The sequence below is a fragment of the Chaetura pelagica genome, unplaced genomic scaffold, assembly GCF_000747805.2.
Source record: "Chaetura pelagica isolate M959 unplaced genomic scaffold, ChaPel_1.0 scaffold108, whole genome shotgun sequence".
NCBI classification, from domain to species: Eukaryota; Metazoa; Chordata; class Aves; order Apodiformes; family Apodidae; genus Chaetura; species Chaetura pelagica.
Genome location: NW_009970718.1, coordinates 3878967 through 3901466, shown reverse-complemented (window position 1 = coordinate 3901466; position 22500 = coordinate 3878967). Strand labels below are relative to the sequence as shown.

The window sequence follows — 22500 nt, the reverse complement described above, 5'->3', positions numbered from 1 at the left end:
TCGTTGAGTGATCAGAATACAAAGCTTCCTCTCAGCATCATGGGAGGAGATAAAATAATTCAATCTATGGTCTCTGTTCCATTAAGACTTGGTGCTTTCTTCAGTAACAGTATTTGAAATGTGTTTGACTATCTCTGTCCCGATGTACAAGAGGGACTTTTCTCACTGCAGCATCTCAGAGTCTTTTTCATGTTCTTTACTCTGGACAGTAAAATTAAGTTCATAAAGGCATTTGGCAAGTGTGGAGGAAGCTTCCATATTACTAATGGCTAGCACTGATAGATGATTTTCATGTCTTTTTAGCAATCTGGAAAAGAATAACCAAAGAATCATCAGTATGTGGGTTTATCACAGTGCTTTTATGTTGCATATACATTTTCAGTATTGAAACCATTCTGAGAGGCTTTCTGCTGGCAAGGAAGTGCCATAAGGATGTCGTGAAGCATGAGCTTTCACTGCAAACCACACACAATGCAATTACCTTTCAGCAGCTACTACAGGATATGAGGGTTCAAAGTCCTGCAATGCTATAAATTAAGGGGGGGGGGAATGACAGATTTGCACAAAACCACACCTTCTGGATCAAATACTTCCCTGATTTGCCATGACCAGCTCCAAACTAGTTAACACGGTCACTGCCACTGGTGCAGCTGGCAGAGCAAGGTGCTCAGAAGGAAGTGCTAATCACACAAGAAATCAGGTCAATACTGAAGCAAGTTTGGTCTTGTTGGCTCCACTGCTTGAGCTTGCCAGCTTCCAGTGAAAAATAACTGAACTGTGGGTGTAACAAATTATGAGATGACTCAGGCAAATGCTGGTCCAGCAACTAAAAAAGCTCCTGCCCACCAGTCCCGACTCTCATGCTCTGGTAAGGACTCCCAGTTCCCCAGCACTGTTAAAATGGAAGACTCTGCCTCGGAGATGGGCATCGTCCCTCCTGTTCAATGACAACTGTGGCACAGGTCACTAAAGACATCAGCCAATTCTCAGGTCAAGGCACAACACACACGCTTTAAAAATAATCTTCAGCCTTGGTCTTTAATGAAAAACAAGTGAAAGAGGCAAAGCTTCCAGGGAAGACCAGAGCCTTCTTTTGCCCAGTACCTACTGGTTCACATCTTGTGAGAGAAACTGAGCACTTAAATTGCAAAAACTATATTCAAGCCATCATGGCCCATGAGTAAGAACAACACCTGCACAGAAGAAAGGTATGCTATGGCACAAAAAACCCCACAAAAAAGATCCCATATCAGGACGTGGAGCACTACTGCTGTGCCATACACACAATACACATTTACATGAACCTGGCAGAGGAAAATACTCAAGGATGCTACCAATGGTAAAGCAAAACTTGTTCCATTACTTAATGGAACTTTTTGTGAATTTTTAACACTAAGATGAGAATATTCAGAATTAATAATTAGAAGACTGCTACAAAAATACTTAATTAATATTATACTTCAACGATCTAAATATTAAAAGATTTCTTAAATCTGGGAACACTGAAATCAAAGACTAATTCAGGTCTTAAGGAAATCACTGGAAGTTGTGCGGTCCAACTCCTGCTCAAAGCAGGGCCAATTCCTTAGCTAGATGACATTGTTCAGCATTATAACCAGTTGGGTTTTGAGTATCAAAGAGGCTAGAGATTGCACAGACTCTTTGGGGAGCTTGCTCCCATGTTCAATCAATTCTTTTGATTCCTCTTTTTACTCACGGTATCTAACTGGTATTTCCCTTGCTCTGTTCATTTCCACACATCCATTTCACTATGCTGTCCAATAAGTTTGTTTATTTTCACTATAACACCCAATTACCTAGCTGAAGACACCAGCAGGGTTTCTACAACCAGTATCAAAACTCTTCTGTTTAGAACTACCAGAAAATTCATCCCTGTTGACAGGTTTTTGAGGAACAGACAAAATTAACAGATTCTTATTTGAAATCACTACTTCCACTGTTATGAAGCTGAAGCAATGCAAAACAAAACCAAGAAAACACTCAGCTTGTAAATTCTTGGAAAAAAACAGAAGCAGCATGCATGGTGACTTCTGGCACAGTATGTAACTACTGCTCCTTCTGCATCATAAAGAACATTTCCTACTTATACCAGAAGTCAGCAGTGTTCTATTTACTTACTGAAGGACCTTCTACAAGAGGAAAGCTGACTGAGTCATTCATTAGAGTTAACCCAAGTTTGGAGGACAATGCAGACAGGCAGCAAGGATGGAACACAGCTGTGTGTCACTCCACAATTTCAGAAAATTCCCATAAGACCCAATTTGCCCCTTTCTCAAGTTGAGATAAAAGGTTACTGTCAATGGGAAGTTGCTTTTCCGAGTCATGCAGTACTGCCTCCAGGAGGAAAAGAGACAGACCACAGCAAAGGCCTCTTTCATCTTTCTCCAAAAATGCAACCTGTCATATTTACCAGACACATTTAAAAAGTCTGGATCACAAACACTGCCTTAGGTGAGATGATGCTGAGCATTTGTGTGCAGAGCTAAACAGTGCAGAGCTGACTGAGAAACTGTACTGTCAATATACTTACTGTTTTCTTAAAGGACAGGTAAAACCTACCTATGGTTTAGTACTTAAAACAACAGAAACAACATTGCCCACTGGTATTATAGGATGCTTACCTGCGACCACAATCTGAATATTTACCAATATTTTTTAATATTAAGGCAGCTGTTAATCGGATGTGTTTAGTTATTGGTCCCTCTTTCTCATCCTACAAAGGCAGAGAGAAAAAAATAATTTAAAGCCCCATAGTAGCAAGCAACAATTAATATCTAATACTTCAGTCAAACAATACTAACTGTGAAATCTCTGAAGACAAGGTTTCTTGATCCCCTCCTTAATGCCATTAGGGCAGCACTCGGATGATTCACAATGGCCTTCTGTGCTCTGGGAGTAGAGGCACTACCCCCTGCAGTTGGCTGCCTATATTAGTAAAGAAAGAATTAATAAAAATATACTTTGCACCACCTTTTGGAAGATTAACAACTCTGAAAACTTATGTTGCCAATTTTTTAACTTATCTAAATAGAGACACAAAGATCCATTCATACTTGGTGCTGACATGTGATTTGTCTTTTTGTTTCCACAGCCTGTTGCAAAGCCTTCAGGAGAGTCATGGGCTTTATTTTATGTGAAAAAAAACCAACACCTCTCTTGAAGTACTGCTCATCAGCCTTGATATTTGTGATGGAGAACTAATATATTGTACTAATGACATAGCTACTTCCTGAAGTGTACCTATTTAAAGGAATGTTTTATCGGACAGGCTTTAACAGGAACTGTGATAGCAGCTATGCAAATGCCACCTGAGATTTGGCCAGAGAATGTCCTTAAAATATAGCTATTCAAAACTAGATGCAGCTCAGTGGGACCATTAGACACTCAGACAATATAAAACACATAATAACTGTGGTTGGAGAGGAGTAATAGAAGGTAACATGATTTAAGTTATGATCCAAGACATAAAACATCTAATTACCTGTTACCGCAGCTTTCAGACTGAGATTAACAAACTAAGAAGGGTATTATAAAAAGCTGGTACAACTAACAAACACAGTGGAAGCAAATTCTCCATTTTCAGTATTAACACTGAAGTCAAAGCTCTAATTAATGTAAAACTTTGAAATTATTCATACTGTAAGTGTTTAGAAAGTATAAATACCCAGCTTGACTTATGGAGTAAGATTAATAATGTAATCACACTGTCATCCTTCTCTAAATGGAAATAAGAGTTTAAAAACCTTTATGGAGTAAAGGGAGGAGGGCAAGGACTGAATCAAGGTGTCCTGGTTTGAGCCAGGATGAAGCCAATTTTTCTTTTTACTGATTTTTTTTTTCCTTCAGTGAGCTTTCTTGTAACTAGCAACAGTGTGTTCTGCTAGGCTGATAAGACAGTGGAATGTTTTTCTAACTACTGAGGCTTCAAGGTTGCACCTTCACTCTGCAGGCTCAGGCACTATGGGGAGATCTGTGATCCCCCCGTAGGAGGCTGAGTTAGACAGACAGCAAAACTGGCCAAAGATATTCCATTCCATATATCTACGTAAGCTCAGAGGAAGGTCAGAGATCACAGACGACAACTTCCTTCCTTCTTTCTTCTCCCTTCTCTTCCGTCCATGGCCGGCGTCCAGGGAGGACTCTGTTCATCCATCACTGTCGACCCTTAGGCTCGAGATCTCCTGACCCCCATAACTCTCTGCTCTCTTCCAGCAGCAGCTCTGGGATTCCTCGGGACTCTTCCCAGTTCAGGGAAGTGCTGTGGGAGTTGCTGGGGTGGGGGGAGGCGAGAGGTTTTTGCCCATACCTGAATATATCTGTATATAATTGTATATATTTTCTTGTATGATTCATTAGTGTTTTAATTAAAGCTGTGTAGTTTAGTTTTCAATCCAGCCAAGTCTCTCTCTTTTTTTCTCTCTCTCCTTCCCTACCTGGGTGGGAGGGGGAGGGGATCGAGAGCATTGTTGTCGGACCTGAGTCAAACTGTGACAAAAATAAATGTCTTGTGATGTTATCCCAGATAGCAACTGAAGGAACAGGTGATACTGGGCTTTCAGAAAAGAAAAGTTCTTACTTCTAAGATCTACATCACCTATTCTGCATTCAGAAACATGACTTGCCCTTAGTGAAGCCATGTTGGCTGTCACCAATCACCTCTTTATTTTCCATGTGCCTTAGCAGACTTTCCAGGAGGATCTGCTTCATGATCTTGCCAGGCACAGAGGTAAGACTGACCAGCTTGTAGTTCCCCAGGTCTTCCTTTTTCCCCTTTTTAAAATAGGGACTATGTTCCCCTTTTTCCCGTCAACAGGAACTTCACCAGACTGCCATGACCTCTCAAATATGATGTGCAGAGGCTTAGCAATTGCACCCGCCAGCTCCCTCAGGACCCATGGATGAACCTCATCAGGTCCCATAGATTTATGCACCTTCAGGTTCTTTAGATGGTCAAGAACCTGCCCTACTCCTACAGTGGGGGGTAACTCACTCTCCCAGTCCCTGCTTTCACCTGCTGTGGCCTTTGTGTTGAGGCTGGAGCACTTGCCAGAGAAGACTGAAGCAAAGAAGTCATTGAGGACCTCAGCCCTCTCAATATCCTGTGTGGCTATCTCACCCGTGTCCTTCAGGAAAGGGCCTACATTCTCCTTGGTTGTCCTTTTCTTCCCAACATACGTATGGAAGCATTTCTTACTCTTCTTAACATTCCTGGCAAGATTCAATTCTAGCAGGGATTTGGCTTTCCTCACCTGATCTGTAGCTGCTTGGACAACTTCTCTGTAATCCTCCCACGATACCTGCCCTACCTTCCACCCCCTGTATGCTTCCTTTTTCAGTTTGAGCTTTTCTAGGAGCTGCTTGCTCATCCACACCAGCCTCCTGGAGTTTCTACCTGACCTTCTTTTAGTTGGGATGCAACGCTCTTGGGCCTGGATAAAGTGATGCTTCAATATCAGCCAGCTTTCACGGGCCCCTCTACCCTCCAGGGTGTTATCCCAAGACACTCTCTTGAACAAATCTGTGAAGAGGCTGAAATGTGCCCTTCTGAAGTCAAGGGTAGTAAGCTTGCTGTGAGCCCTCCTTGCTGCTCTAAGGATCTTGAACTCCACCATTTCATGGTCACTACAACCTAGGCTGCCCTTGAGCTTAACAACCCTCAACAGCCCTTCCTTGTCGGTGGTTCCAAGAACCGAAAACGAGAAGTGTTATGCTGGACCTTGTCCTTACCAACAAGGAAGGGCTATTAATTTTTAATTTCTGGAACATTTTTGATTCATCAATGGAAGCTGTTCCAAATAGCTCTCTGCAACAGCTATTGCACCACAATTGTAGAAAGTTTAAGTACTTGATTGTAGAAATACTTAAAAAGGGACAACTGCAATAAATTAGGAAAAGGAAATTAAGCCAAAACCTTGTAAATCAGCTTTCAGATATGACAATGTAAAGCCAACCTGAGGCGACTTGTTAGAGTAAACTTAGGGTTTAATGTGACAAGTCACTGATTCTGAAAAGCAAATGATCAAGTCTTGTCTCCCTCATGTAGCTAGATGCTCTTTTTGGTTGTGCAAACATAACGCTGCAGTAGAGCTGCAAAATCATATCAGTTACACATTACATATAATCTAAATATCCTCATTTGTTGATTTCTTCTTTGGTACAACAGGAGTAATGGAGGCATGACAGAAGAAAGTAGAAGTAACAGAAAAGGCAAGTCTATGATTTCATAAAACAGCAAGGTGTATTAACTGTCATGAGAGCTGACAAAGGTCTCTCTCATCACTTCCTTTCTTTTTGTTCCAGACCACTTCCTCTACTGGTGTACTGGTGGATGGCAAGTGTGTTACACTCACCTGGCAAACCCAGTTTTTTTTAAAACATAATCAATTTACCATGCAATCAGACACAAAAAACCCAAAAAGCAGCTAATTCTTTCGCTGTAAGCCATGCACAACCGCAAGAAGGAACACAGGCTGGCAGGGAGAGTCAAAACATCCTACTTGGAGTAGTGGAGTGCTCTTATTTCAACTTGTACCCTGAAATTACATCCGTAGTATCTGTATTTCAGCGAGAACTGGTTACGCATATAAATTCCTACTTTCTGAATCTGACCTAATTAAGGAATTCTGCCTTAGAACAGGATGTTTGAACGTTTTTTTCCTATGCCAGTACCTGTGCCAATTTTTAAGAAGCCTGTGAGGACACAGAGCCACTAGATGTGTTTTCAGTGTGACTTAACATTTTTGAAAAGGCAGAGTTGAGATAACATACTAGTAGATGTTATCAGCCCTATGCTTCCTATTTACCAAGTATTTAAGACTGCATTACCATCATTCTTCATTCTGTGGTTTTCAGAGGTCTGAATGTTGTTCAGTGTGAATGCAACAAGGCACCATAAGGTAATATTAAGACTCTGTTAAGATACTTGTTTATATTAAAAAATAAAAGTATTCCCAAACTAAACTCCTCAGCTTTCAAACTCAACTTTCTGTGCTGCCTCCAGCAGCTTGGCAGTAATTTAACTAGCCACGGAACAGACTGCAAAAATCTGCCTGAGACCGTGTAATTACATCTTCAGGTTGCAACAAAGAGATTCCAGTTAGTTACTAACAAAGACCTAGTCTTAATACACTTACTCGAGTAACTGAAGCCTGAACAACTGCAATATTAACATAACCATCCCTACAAGCCCACAGCAATGGGGTTGCGCTCTCCAATATTAATTCCAGATGGTTGAAGTAATTTTGGGAAAGAGGAAAGCCAAAGCTGATTCTAGGTAACAGCACAAAATTAGAGGACTCAGAGGAGCTGGTATTTATCTTACTTGCTTTTTTAAAGAAACGTTTATTACAGGAGTCCCTGGATCAAATTAGCCTAAATTTAGACCACAAAACTGGAAGGAATAAAGCATGTTACAGGATAATCCATCTCAGCTGTATGAAACAGCTGAACTGTACACAACAAATAACTTTCCATTTGAATTACAAGCACTTTCCTGTTACAACAGAAGTTGTACTATATCGTCCAGTTGGGAAAAATCAGAGTATCTTGAGAACAATATTTATCAGAGTATTGACCATATACCTTAAATAATTCACTCTTTCTTTTATGATAACAGCAACCACATCTCGCCCATCAGAATCTAGTCCCTCCTTTGCCCACTTTCTCTTACTGTAACATACCTCAAATTTGATCACTGTTACAGACTCTACATATACAGTTTCACCTGATGAACCAGGTTACAAATACACAAATTCTTTTAGTAATTTCTCTTATTTTCACAACTGCTAATGAGGCTCATGTCTCTTACTTATTGGAAGGCTTCTGATTTCCTGCTTGTCCATGTTCATCTTGCTTTAATCCTGCAAGCAAAGCGTCTCTGGAACAGTGCTTATCCTGTGTGGGGAAAAGAGAAAGGCAGTGAGAAAAGTGTGTTAAAATTTACCATGAAATTCTTACTGTTTTTTAAGTAACATGTGAAAGAAAATCTGCACCTGTAAGTGGGTAATGAAGGAAAACCTCTGCCGTTGGAAAGGTTCACATCCCTCCCATAAGCACTGCCCTGGGTAGACATCTTTTCCTCCGTGTTCAGTTGCTGCGTGATAGAAAACTTGTGATGGTGTTTGAAACCACCTACAAAAAGAGAGGGAGGGGAATTTAAGGTTGGTGGTTGGTTTTTTTTTTCCCAGTTAACGGTAAAGCACAAATATCACAAACATAATAACTATAAACATCTTGATTTTCCAAAATGAGACATGCAGCGCTAAGTGAATAATCAAATTTTAAAAGGAAAACCATGTATATATATATCAAGTGAGTTACCAATAAATGGCACTATGGTTTTGCCAAATCCAACTGAAATATCATGCTTGTATTTTTCTATTTATACTTTACCAAATAAATAATTCATGATAATTTCAACAGATTAATCCTCAACAATACAAGCAAAATAGAGCAATAAACAGCTACAAATGTTTAGTTTCATGTATTACTTTTCCCATTTTCCTTCTCTACTGGTCGTCATACTCAGACCTTATTTAAACTTTAATTGGGAAAAAGAGATGCACACCATTAATTCTATTTGCTCTCAATTCCACACACTTGTAAAAACTGATGGAATAAGATACCATTCTAAAATGAGTGCTCTTTGGTGCCTGAATTGTAATATCAGGAAAATTACTAAATGTCATTTCCTGATGCACACAGAAGTCAAAAAAAAGCATCACCCAAGTGATATTTTAATACTTTCACTTAAATCTAAATTTTTAAATTACTTCCCAAAACCTCAAACTGAGCATTTTGCTTGCCAACAGCCCCAAAGTACAGGACATGAGGTATTTCAGCAAATGAAATGCTTCTGTATCAGTATGAAAGATTCAGTTGTCCTAGGCCTAGCCCTGTAATACTCTCAACAACATATTTTGTGTTTTCTGTAGGCTCTGTTTGGTGAGAGCTCAGGTGCAACATAACATTACTGTGAGTTCAGCCCAGTTAAGGGCTTTCTTCCTTGTCAAGGTGGTGGAAAAGTTACAACTCACTGTAAATGACACCTTAAAATACTGATGAGTGAACAGTTCTTAGTTCTTTTATTTGTGTTTTCAAATTGTCACATAGAAAAAAAGTTGTTTTATTTTAACGTATATCACATGGAAATGGAGAAATACTATATTTCAATCAATATTAAATAGGAACAGTGATTACTCAAAGTGTGGGTTTTTTTAGTCTACATACACCTTAAAATATCTCTCAAGTGTTACAAATTACATCCCTTACTTCAACAGATCAAAAATGGCCAAAATAAACAAAATAATTGGCTGCTTGCAATTAATTTAAGATACAATTAACCCTGCTCATCAACACCCACTTAAGGCATGGACAGAAGAGGTCTAGAAACCTAGTTGCTCCATTTGGGGAGTCATTACCACCAGCTGTCCTCACACACTTGCTGGAAGGATGCTACTGGCACAGCAGTCTTGCCAGAGGAAACACATGCACCCACCTTAGCCACTCTGGTTCACACGCCAGTATTTTAGTTTCAGTTAGCAAGAACAGTGTGTTTAGATGTTTGACTGAACTCCCTGGGCTGAGTGGTGCCAAGAGGGAGATGACCATCAGTCAAAGACTTACAGCAAGCAGGCAAGGATGAAGTAACATCTCCAACCTAAAGTAGTCATTTATGGACAAGTTCAAGTCAGAACTCTCAGCATAAGAACAACAGAACAGTAGGTGCTCTCACCCAGCCACCTCCTTCCACAACCTAATACTCATTTCACTACTGTCCACGATGCAAACATACCTGCAATCAATACGTAGGCCTAAGTGTACAGATCCTGTTACCTGAACCCCATAAAGGTGTCAAAGAGCTAACTGCATCCAGAGACAAGCCTTAGTTATAAGCTGAGTCCTACCAGAACTACCACCTGTAATACAACAATTACCTTCTGCTTAGGCAATGAACAGTACTCTGTTAAAAAGCATTCATCTTTTCCATGCCTGTTAGCTCTCCCTGAAGACGGAAGGAAAAATGGGAAAGACGGGAAGGAAAAATACCTGCCTTTTGCTTTTGGTCCAGACAGCCCACAGTAGATTAAAAAAAAATGTTTTACATTTGCTCAAAAGCAAAACTTGATGTTTCAGGGGACAGAAAGATGCCTTTCCACAATAAAAGGGAAAGTCAGTATGTAAACTTAAGCGTGGCACAAAGCTATTTATTAATAATGGATGAAACAAATTTCATGGCATGAGTGAAACCCAAAATGTAGTTTAAAACATTTTATTCAACATGGCAAGGCTTTAAGAAAAATAAAGCTACTTAATTTATGTTGGTGCATGCACAGTATAACACAGTGTTATACTTCAATCACTGATCTAAAAAGATGAAAATTTACTATCATTTTGCAGAGAAAAACTATTTTTCTTTAAAGAAACACCTAAACATAGTAATGAAAAAGTGTAAGTACAAAGAATATGGTCAGTTAAGTCTAGACTCCTGTTTCTCACTTCATTTCTCCATCATTCTTTTCAGCTGCTGAACAGAACATTAAGGTAATAGCTGACAGGCAGAGGACATTCAAAAGCATTTCTGATTTAAACATCAAGCAACTCAAGAGCAGACATCTCCTGCCTGTGAAACAAAACAGCAGCTTTTAAATTAAGCTGAATACAATTGGCAATACTCGCAGACAGCTGAGCTTCAAAGAAAAACTCCTACATCCTGTTACATCCTCCATGCAAAGGAACAAGTATGCTGACTGACACCTTTTAGAGTTTTACTTCCACTTCAGATACTAAAGCTGAATACATCTGAGGCAAATCATTACAACTATTTACATAATTGGGCCTGATCTGGTTGTGGTCTTCAAACACTACTAAATCTGTTGCATTTTATTTCAAAATCTTGTTATAATGTTGCTAATTCAGCTCTAAAAACCAAAACAGCAGAACCCACACTGGAATGTTGTGGACTGCGGCAACCAAGTTAGTGCACAGGAAAATAATGTACTATTTTATTAATTTTTATTTTAATTCTCAATAAAATGTTTTTTAAGGCCTTTGCTGAATTTTGCAATACATACTGAAAGGGAAACTTAATACTGATATGTTGTGGGAATTAAACTAAAGAACATGAATAAAGAAACAGGTGCCAATGTTTGTATTAAATTTGTCTCCTGTCGTTTGTATTAAATTTGTCTCCTGTCGTATCCTTCTGGTTAACTGTGAACACCACAAAAGAAACATTGTTTTATCATGCTACTATGATGAACCTGTCTGCTTAATAGCAAGGAATAAAACTGCTAAGCAACCATGAATGAAATCAAGTAGTAGATATAAAGTTCACACAGACTAACGACCTACTTGAAAGAATCTTGTTTCCTGCTTAAACAACTCAATAAAAAGAGCTAAGATTAAGAGCTATAAATAAAACAGTTAGAACAGGTGGCAATTCTAGATTTTGCTTTCTGTCAGTTAGAAGCAGGATTCCTAAAGGAGATTTTACCCGTTTTAATCAGGCTTCTGAATGAATATGAATAAACAATATATATTTAAGGAAGATTATAACATTTTGGTTCTCTTTCTGCCTGCTGAGTGGGATGATTACCTAAACTGTTTTTAGGCTGGAACTGAAAGAAATATTTTAAAAGTGAGAAACTGCATAAGAATGAGAGCTGTGTGTCACATGGACTACAATCTATTAATGCAAAAGTCTTCAAAATTTTTTTAAAATAATGAAAATTAACTACAAACAAAAACCAGTACAGTAAGTAACAGCAGGAGGAACAACAGAAATAATATACTATCTTTAAAACAAAACAAAGAGATGAACCTGTAAAATATGGGCCTCATAGCCCTTAACTTCAGTCCCAGGAAAACTTAGTGGTATAATATTTTAAGACAGACTTACAAGAAGACTGATAATGTATGGTAATCAGAACGTTCCTGCCCCAAATTTGTCTGCACGAATTCATATCCTACTTCACATGACATCAGCTTGTCCAGTGGTTAGATGTCACCTCAACTCTACAAAATTCACCCTACATAACTTTAGACACAGAAGAAAGTTGGTGACTAACGTGTCAAAACTGTAGTTCAGCAAACTCCTCATGTTGGTATAAATTTGTGAGGCTTCTGCTAAGAAACTGTCCCAGCTTCTCACTTCCACCTCAGTGCAACCCACTTTTGTACCAACACAGGTGTTTATGCATCTGCTGTGCAACCAGTGTAGTATGGCTCTACAGTTATATTTATTAGTAGAAAAGGAGAAAAGAAAAAATAAGTAAAGCCTTACATGTATTTCTTACATAGAGAAGTATCACCTACCAAAGAAAAAAAGAAATCACTTTTAAGGTGAAAACAGGGCACCGATTTAAAACATGTCAAATCTCTACAGTACCAGTCAGTCTTACCTAAAATCTGTACGTCTTGCATTGATCTAATGATGATTGAATTACGATTGTAAGGAATGCAAGAACAGGAACTATAGCTTCAGGGGTCTATAGATTAACTGTCCTTCAGTATTCCACCAATTCTTTTCAAATTCCTCATTTTCACCATCACTTTCAAATACTCAAACTTCTTCATGATTTCATCCCAGCTCCCTGAATGTCAAATCAGCTCATCTTTATGGTCCCTTTATTTTGTCCTAAAATGAAGTGTCTCACACTTTTTTCATACCCATGTTCTCTTACTGTTTTAACACTGTTTGACAACTACCTTTATTTCACTAATCTGTACCCTCCACTGCAAACTTGGCATAGTCACAAACCTATGTTAATTTTTTTAATCAATGTAAAGACATACATACTGATAACAAAGGTACTGCTGTGTCTTTAAAAGCCTATATCCAAAATTCTGCTAACTTACTCCTCTTCTTTTATGGACAACAACAAATAAAAAAAGTCCAATCATTCCTCCCTAGTATTAAAGCTGAGTTCCTTTTACTTCCTTTTATCACAATGGAGTCCTGGGGCAAACAAATGGTTTTATAATTACTAAAATTAGTCATCATCTAAATATGACTTTGACCAGGACATAGAATTGCAACACCTGCTCTTGCAAAACTTGAAACACAAGAAAGATTAAAAACTGGAAACACATGAAATTGTCAAGACAGGATTTGTAACTGGAGTACAGTAAACTATTTTTGTATTTGCAATATAGAGAACAAGCTTCAGAGTTGTAAAGTTGGGGTCTTTTAACTTAACTACATGACACTATTTTATTTATTACTGAAGAACCAATGTATCATAAGAAAGCCACGTAATGCTCATTTTATGCTTTGAAGTATAACTGAGAGCACATCCCCCACCTCAGGTTCAGCTTTCCTCAGTACTTTTCATTTTCTCTTTTCCCCACTGACAAAGTATAAGGTAACTTAAGGAAACAGAATGGCTAGAACTTGCAGAATCACCTTCTACATACAAGTATCTGTAACATATTAGTAAAAGGTAGTTAAATAAAGGAGCCATTTACTTTTTACAAGATTGCCACAGACACATGAAGTTCTGTCCAGGTTTTTTCATTTGCTCTGCATGTTGACTTGCTGCAGTGTATGAAGGTGGCTGCAAATTGATCTGCTGGCCCTGTACTTGCACTGTTGGTATCGACGTTGCAGGTGTGCTCTGCAGAAAAAGTTAAAACACAGTTTTAAACAGGGCTTATTACAAGACTTGACATACAGTCTGATGTTTGTTCAGGAGATCTTTTGTTTTACACTTTAATCCACCACAAGGTTTCAGATTTTAACACTTTCAATAAGCATTAGTAGACACAATAACATAAAGAACACAAAACTTTTACATTGTAGTATTTATGCAGAAGTTTCTAATATTCAAATTATTAAACTTGATGCCTAAATTTAAATACAGAATTATGACTGCAAAGGACTATCTCCAGGACACTAGTGAAGCCAAGATTAGCCATTATTTTGAAAGGCTTTATTTTTATCCGATCTACAAGAACAGAAAAAAAACGTGCAAAATCAAGGGGTTGCAGTTAATCAGCAAATGGAGTAGCTTCCTTTCCTGTGTAAGTGTAGAAGAAACTGTTCTATAACAAGTAAAATGAGCACTGATACATCTAAAAATGCTTTGTATTATTTGATGAAATGGTTTTATGTTCTGCATCTGTTGAATTCTTGAACTGCTGCATTAGCACACACCAGCCTGTGTTAGAGAGCATAAGAAAAGGTAAATTGAACAACACTGGAGAAACACTATCTAAGACCAGTAGGCTCAAACTATGACACACCATTTTCTCTATAAAGCTTGGCATATGATGTAATTTTTCAAACTCTTGTAAAACCAACCAGCACATGTACCTTTATACAGAATGCCTAAACAACCTGTACACAACCCGTACTCAGTGAAATATCAGTTTCAGAAAGGAAAAAGATGTTCCCCTTGCTCTCTTGCAATATTACAGGACACTTATTTTAACAGTGAATAAGAATTATTACACAGGTGACCTAAAAATTACAAAAGCTAAGCCGAAATACATACAGTTTTATTTCTTTTCTACATAATAGATACAGAACACTGAAATTCCCCATTTCACAACAGTGCTTATGTCAGAGTATTGTTTCTCTTCTTTCTTTTTTTTCTGGAAGGCTCTGGCCAGCAAGACATTCATAAAGACCACGACAATAAAAAAATTCAAAAATACTATCTAGGAATGAAAACCTAGCAGCCTTTTCTTCCCTACTGTTAGAAAGGGAACAAAATTTAGAGCCCAAACAAAACTACTTTCAAGACTCTGTTTAAGAATACTATAAAAGAAGCATTTTCAAATGGTGCACACAATACTCTGTTTACATCTTTTACATCTCTGTTACTGAACAGGTTTAAACTTCAACTGCAAAGAAACAAACATGTAAGTGCAATTTGTAACATTTCATTTGCATATTGATCTTGATTTTTCTTCCTGCTGCTCTCTACTGGCATTGTGGACAACAGTCACACAAGGTAACAACTATCACAGATTGTACAATATTAATAGCATGACCAAAAAGACAGCAAAACAGCCTCATCAAAACCAAAACACTTCCCATATCCAAGCATAAATCCTAATAATGCAAAACTGAGCAAAAATTCTGAACACAGCACTCCTACTGTATGATGCCTGTGATCTGCACATGTGAAAAATTACAAGAAAAGATTTTTGAGTCTAGTAGTTGTAACTACAAATTATTTTGAATTCAGCAATGGTTAGCACATAAAGACCTCTAAGTTATTTTATAAGTTGGGTAATGAATCTTCACAATAGATCCAACAAAATGTAAACACAAGTGAAGCCTTTTAAAATCAATGTCTCTTTAACAAGACATCTTGAAAGTGAAGCTGAAAGTAAAATCATCAAGTGTCAGCAGTACAGCTTGTCTCACAGTCTTCATTCGGCATCCTGATGTCCTTATATTATGACGGTCTTTATGCAACTTTTAATCCCTATAGAACGTGTGTCTCATTTAATGTGCTGGAGAAAGAGAGTGAGCTTACTGAATGAATTCAGTGTTTACTTTAACTCTCATAATTCAGTATGTGGTTCATGTATTATTTACTCCATTCTAGGCAAACCCTGCAATTAATCCAGAATTACAAATTTTCTCAAGGGTTTTTCTGGCAAGCTCTCCTAGTGGTATTCAAAGGTTTTAATACCATCTCATTAAAAAACTGTTTATTTTAAACAAGGGGATCTGAGATGCAAAACACAAAATCTTATGTGCTGAAAATGAAAAAGGGCAGAAAAGGAAACAACTGTTCAGAAGAAAATTCCAATTTCTTTCTATTCTTTATTTTTCAGCTAAAAAATACCCAAGAATAAATTGAAAATAAATGTGTAAAGTAATTATTATTATTCAGAATTCTCTTCTTACTGCTGTACTGCAAAGTATTTTCAAAGTTCTAGCATTAGGCAGTTACAACTTCCAGGTATTTTTAATCACATTCAATGCTTGCGTCTCAACTTTGTTGATCACACTTTAAAATCAACAGATAAGCAAAATGACGTTTATTTTCCTAGGTTTTCTTTTAGAAACATAAGTTCTATGTTCAAACATCTCAAAGCCTTCCTCTCTTCAATCAGAAATACTGCTAATTTTTGTTTTCATTTTTCCCTTCTATGTTTTCATGTACCAATTTAGTAACACATGGCACAGGGGACTGTATCTAAAATTAGAATTAATCTTTGTTTTTCAGAAATGAAACTCCTTTCTTTCCAGCAATATACCTAGAAATACTTGCTATGTGCTACCTAATTTACAGCACTGATACACAGTAATTATGTAAACTCACTTCCTTCTTCAACATACAGAACTATCACAGATACTTTTTATTATTTTTTTTCCTAAGTCTTTCTGGGAGAAGTAACATTGAAAAAAATTTCCCCAAGGCATGAAGATTTCGCAAAATTTCCTCCTCTAGCAAAAACATTTAATGATTCCAGGTTCCTCAAGAAATCAAATTCCCAGTAATCTAGTACACTTGAAAGCACTTCAGAGCGCATTTTTATACTCCAGTAAGACCTCTCCATGGTATGATTTGCAATTGCCACCACTTTGCATGTCTGTAAATTGCATGTTACTGGATCTCAGGACTGAAAGGTACCTCTAACAGAATCATGTATCTCAGTATGGTTTGCACTGAACTCTTAAAACATATATATAAACCTTTAATGTCAGTACAGTCTACTTACAGAGCATATACTACAGCCTACTTTTAATAAGCAGGAGATTTTTATCTCTAGACCAAGTGACTTTAGATTGAGATATCAGGGGGGGGGGGAGGAGGGAGGGTGGAGTGTGGTGGAAACAAGTTCAGCATAGTCAGAAAACCTAAGAGTAAACTGAAGAACTTTATGCTGTCCAGAACAGACTGTTTACAAAAGGCTCCTTCATTTGTGCACATGAGCTCTCTATATGGTAGGAATACCAATCCCTATGGCTTGAGGCCAGAGATGGCCTCCACCTCCATTTCACAGAAACAATGGTGCCATTGCCTTTATGTATTAATGGTAACTCCATTTTAGCATGACACCTGGCCATCTCATTTCAAAGGCCTGTGCTTTTCAAAGGCCTGATGCTGTGCCATCAGGAAAAGAACACACTGCATCCCAGTGTGATGGGGGTCCTGTTGACACTTAAAGCCATATTAAGTTTAAAAGTATTATACTGCATTTTTCCCCCATCAATAGTATTTGCATACCCATAGCAAATACATTTAACTCAACAAGAAACAGTTAATTATTAGTACAAATATTTTGGAAGCATCATAGGATTTACAATTTGGTAAATTCTAAAATTTTATATTTAGCTTCTTCACGATAATGAACATATAAAAAAAAGGTAACCTGTAAGTTGACAATTAATATAGTAGGATTTGAGCGTGAAGAAGAGGTCACGTGGATGTGTTGGCACTAAAATAAATGCTCTTATCTTGACAGATTACTTAAGTTTTAAGTCTCCTTGCAACAGCTTCACAAGTGAAGAGCAATAAAAGCACAGTGATTTGGTATTTCAGTATTTCCAGCTGAGAAACTAATTTGCTCTGTGGCTAGGAATGAATTACACCTCCTGGGGCTACACACCTGCTTTCTGGTGCATGGTAATTCTCAGCTTCCCAGTCAACAGGGAGCAGAAGCAAGTAGTTAAGGCAATGCTCACACGGTTTTTGCCACCTAAAGTTTCACACAAGCATGTTTCAAGTGGGCAGCTTTAACAGAGCGGGAGTGCATTGTTTTTGAGGGGATATCAATGATGAACAGGTTAGTAATCACTTTAAAAGCCAGATAAGGCAATTTAAATAAGATTTGCTCATTTCTAGGAACTTGTCATGGCATCAGAGCATTCCTTCAAAACACCAACTGGGACAAAGCAACACGGTTATGTTCAACAGATGTTTTGGAGACATTTGACAAGGAGTAAGAAAAAGAGGAAAGGAAAATAAGATGTATAGGTAGGTAACTCCTAATTTCTTTTTCATCCACTGGTCTAGCAAAATGCCTCAGGAAAGCACCAGGAGCAAAGAACACAGAAATAAAACGAAGCCAAGAAAGTATAGTGCCAGTTCTGTCTCCTCTCAGATTATATTTCATGGACTTTCAGAACACAGAGATATAAGAAAAAAATTGCAACACTGCGTATCATCTGTTACTCTTCTGACATAACCCATATACTCATATATTTTGTATAAAAATAACAGTCGTAAAAAAGTTTCTAGAGTCAGCACGTATGTATTTTCATTGAGTTTTGCTGAGGTGTATAATTAACATGGAACAATCACAGGTTATACACAGAAGAAACCTGTACTTGTCTAACCGGATTTCAATAGCACTACATGGGCTGTCCCCACAAACAGCAAGTTTAAAATTTTTATTATTTTAGTAGGCCACTTAAATCAACATTTTCCCCCAAGCATATAGTACCAGCCCATTTCAAACTACCATTCATATAATGCAAAAAATCTTCTCTGAAATTTTACATTCTCTTAAGAATTATTTCACCCTCTTTCTTGCTTTCCTTAGTTTTCACTTTGCTGTTCCATTCTCTACCCTGTTTGTTTCTCCTTCCTTATCTTCAGTTCTCCTTCCTCCTCTCTGCAGTTCTTTCCTCTTTATCTCCTTTTCTGGCCTTCCTGTTGGTTGCAATTTTATTACAAATTTTCTTCCTCTATCCCTATTTCAGTTCTGTGAAATACAAGCTTTTATTTAAAACAAAAATTTAAGATGACAAGCAAACAGGAAATGACACACTAACAGCTTCAGCAGCTATGTCATTTTGCCATTGCTAATATCCCTTTATTCCATATTTTTCTCCACTGGGTTGTATTCATAATAAATTTAAAACTATCTGCAAAAAGAAACGTTCTCCTATTTCTTCTGCAGGACACTCAGTATACATTAGATGCTGCAGAGCAGATAAAAAAACGCAGATGCTCAAATGAAAACAGTGTTCCTTAGCTGCTGCCTTTTAGAAAGTCAAAAACAAGAAAGCTACTTGTCATGCAAAGACAAGTTTCAAGATGGGAGGGAGAAAATAGGAGATTATACAAAACTCAAATACTCAAAGCTCAAACTGAGTTCATGAGAACTTGGCTACTTCTTAATATTTTCAGATGTCTTAAAGACACTCCTAAAATCAGACTCAATATTGGAAATACTTAACATCTGCTTTTCCAGTAAAACAATGGCTATTGCAGCTGCTCAGCAGCTTTGGAAACAAAAAAGAGCTGGCCAGAATGATCTTGGTAATGCTTACAGTTGAGCACATTAATTAAGAAGTGGTTAAGATCCTTAAGGTCTTATGCCAAACTATGATGTTCACTATTTCTGAAGACTGTAAAGTGGGCTCTATTATATGTCAGTACTTACCATTATCATGATGCACGATTCACACCCACACATAATGGTTACACCTAACAAATTAAGCTGTTCACCAAGATCAAAACTAATGAACTCCTTTTCTTGCACATTCCTGTAATTTTGAAGAAAGCAAGGGCTTCCTTCATACAGGCAGGAAAAGGAGCCAGGTTCCATATAGGCAGACATTAAACCAAGTTATTTTCATCTGCATATCTGTACTGAATGGCATACCCAGCTGGCAGCATTTCTGTTCATACAGGTAGTGGAAAATGTAGGAACTACTAATGATAGTGATTATTAGTGTAAAAAAAACTATCAGCACAGAAAATGTTATTTTTTGTTCCTCTGTTAACATGATAGAACAGCTAATCCAACACAAATTGAATAGTTAACTGTATTACTCTCCTAAAAAAATCTGTATATCAGACAGCTGTTTAAGACAACTAAGACAATTCTTGTCAGCCACATGTCCAGGGAATAAATAACCCCAGATAATATTTACTCTATTCCAGAGACATTGCCATAGCACTTCCATTTCAGACAAATCCTTAGCAAAGTCATAATAGAAATTCAAACTGTGCAACAGCTAAAGACACTCACTGTAAAAAGCAAGGCATAGCTTGCTTTTTTTCAATACTACAGAAAATCTAGTTCATTATCCCTCTGCTGCCAAAAGACACTTTCATTTTGGTTGATAAATTTCTACTTCTAGGAACAATGTTAAACAACATCAGAGCATCGTGGCTCTCTGATAAAATCTAAGAGAAAATTCACGAGTTTGAACACATTCTTAAAACCATAGCTCTGTGTTGTGTGGCAGCTAAAAGAGGAAAGAAAAAGAAAACTTGTTAACTGCTAGTCCTTTTCTCTGCCAACTAGATGAAGCAAAGTCAAAAGACCTTCCAACAGAAACCCAGCTTTACAGAAAATGTAGTAGCACTAGCCACTTGTTGAATTTTAAGTTCCAGCTCTGCTTAAGTCAATATGGTCTATACCTGCTACCCAATCAAAACCAACCAACCAACCAAAAATCCAACCAACCAAACAAAAAAGGATATAATTTCTCCTCTTCACTCTGTCAGAACTCTGTGACTGCTAGACCTACTATTCTATTCTTTTTGCTCCTATTCAGGTTAGGAACATTTTTTGGAGAGGGATTTTCTGTCCATGTACAAAGCTAAAATAAATTCTAGAGACTTGAATAATCTTAAACATTATTATCCATACTTATTAATCCTATACAAGTGATAGCCATGCCTCATTTCTAGTAAAGTGTTAGGGAGTATCCACTTTCTAATGGTTAAAAAAGCAGTTGACCAAGGAAAAGAAAAAAGCACAAAACACAAAAGCCCTCTCTAGAGTTTGTCAAACAGAAAAAATGCCCAAACAATGCATATTGTATTAATAAAATAAACGATACACATATTTTGCAATAAACAACATAAATATTGCAATGAATTTCTAAACCAATACTTTCTCCTGACTGTAGTGAAGACCTGAAGCAAACCTTTCAAGACCACTTTCAAAGGCAAGAATTGCAACTCATTCAGTAAGCCAAAAGCAGCTGCAGTGATTAACTAGCAAAAAAGACATATTAGCCAGCCATCCACAACAAAGACCAAAAATAAAATGCAGAACAATTTGGACATTTTTACAAGACTATACAAGAAATCATTGTTGATTTCAGAACAGTTAATCCTTTAAGGAGGAAATCAGTGAGCAGAAGTTCTTTCCTTACTGTGTATTATCAAGCAACAAGCAGGTTGCTGACATCTAAGAAGTATGCAAACTATTAGAGCTTTAGTCCTTGAAAGACCAGCAACCATAATTTTCTGAATATTTTAAATACCATGCAAGAAATATTGACTGATTTTACATTTTCACCCACATTATTTCACAGCATTAGTCAGAATCACAGTTGAAATAAACATAAAAAGAACACTGCAACATACCTGTGTGACCATGCTTTGTATATACGTGGTTGGATGCTGCTGCTTTTGTTGAACAGCACTTTCTATTGCTACTTTCGCTACAGTGCTTGGATCCGCTCCAGCTGGCACAGCAACCATAGTTGCACTGCAACCAGCATTGTTTGGGTCACTGATTGTAACAATTCTAACTCCTACTTTATTTGGAATTCCTGGAACAGTTTCCCTGTCATTATCCTCTGCTGGCCTCTTTACAGTTTTGCATTCTGCTGTGCCATTAGTAGACCGAACTTCGGATGACAGGGTAGACTGGGACACTCTAGGTCCTGAGTGTGGAACTGCTATGATTTGATGCCCCTGTATAACAGAGGCTGTAGATTGTGGTGAGACAACTACACTTGGGCGTTGCTGAGGCACATCTGAATTCAAACTTGAAGCTAGAGGTCCATTAGGTAAATCAGTGTTGGTACCACTAAGTTGCTGGGTTAACAGTTTTGCAGCCTCCTGTGTACCGCTTACAACAGGTGAACTACTCAAAGTTAATACAGGCCCATTAGAAATTCTTTCCCCTTGATCACCTTTGGCAGTATCTTGCTGTGTGGCATCCAAATTCCCTTGTTGTTCCACTGAAGATATCTCACCATTTCCTACATGATTGGAAGTTTTGTGATTTGGAATGTTTTTGCTCAAATGAGAACCATCTCCTTTATCAAAATCACAGATTCCATTAACTAGGGGCTTCTTCAAATCACTTTTAATTTCCTGTGTGTCCATTTGTTCAAAGTTCTGCTTTCCAGGAGCTCCGTTCTCACCCATTTCTAATGATGGCCCATTACTGACTTGTGAGCACTGATTGGCCTCATTCTGAGTTTTCCCTGAGTTAGAAGGAGGTAGACTGGAGTCACTATACTTTCTCCCATTTAAAAGACTTCCCACCTGCATTTCATTTTCTTTTGCATCCCCATTGCTGGTGTTTGCAGCTCCTCTTCGGCAGGAAGGATTCTCCATAACTTCAATTTTACGTTCATGAATGTGTAAACCTGTTGCTTCCTTTGCTTCTTCCTCCTTTTGGCAAATTATTTTATCACCTTTGAATGGGGGAGCAGCAGTACACGGTGATTGTCCAGCTGAAGGTGCTTGAGTAGCTGGAAGTGTTTGCACCTGTAGCCCAACTCCTGTCTGTGCTCCACTCACTGCAATTCCT

General features: G+C 37.8%; 1 protein-coding gene across 1 annotated transcript in view; it reads right to left on the bottom strand.

The window, feature by feature from the left end:
- Positions 1–22500, bottom strand: part of ARID2 (AT rich interactive domain 2 (ARID, RFX-like)) — a 102338-nt gene that overhangs the window by 466 nt on the left and 79372 nt on the right. The window contains exons 16-22 of the mRNA XM_010006287.1: positions 21321–22500; positions 13489–13637; positions 8013–8151; positions 7829–7914; positions 2823–2946; positions 2643–2734; positions 1–307 (exon numbers count right to left, since the gene is read on the bottom strand). The exon at positions 1–307 is cut by the window's left edge and continues 466 nt beyond it. Of these exons, the coding sequence (XP_010004589.1) occupies positions 163–307; positions 2643–2734; positions 2823–2946; positions 7829–7914; positions 8013–8151; positions 13489–13637; positions 21321–22500 (1915 nt within the window). The 3' untranslated portion in view covers positions 1–162. The remainder of the gene's footprint in view (positions 308–2642; positions 2735–2822; positions 2947–7828; positions 7915–8012; positions 8152–13488; positions 13638–21320) is intronic.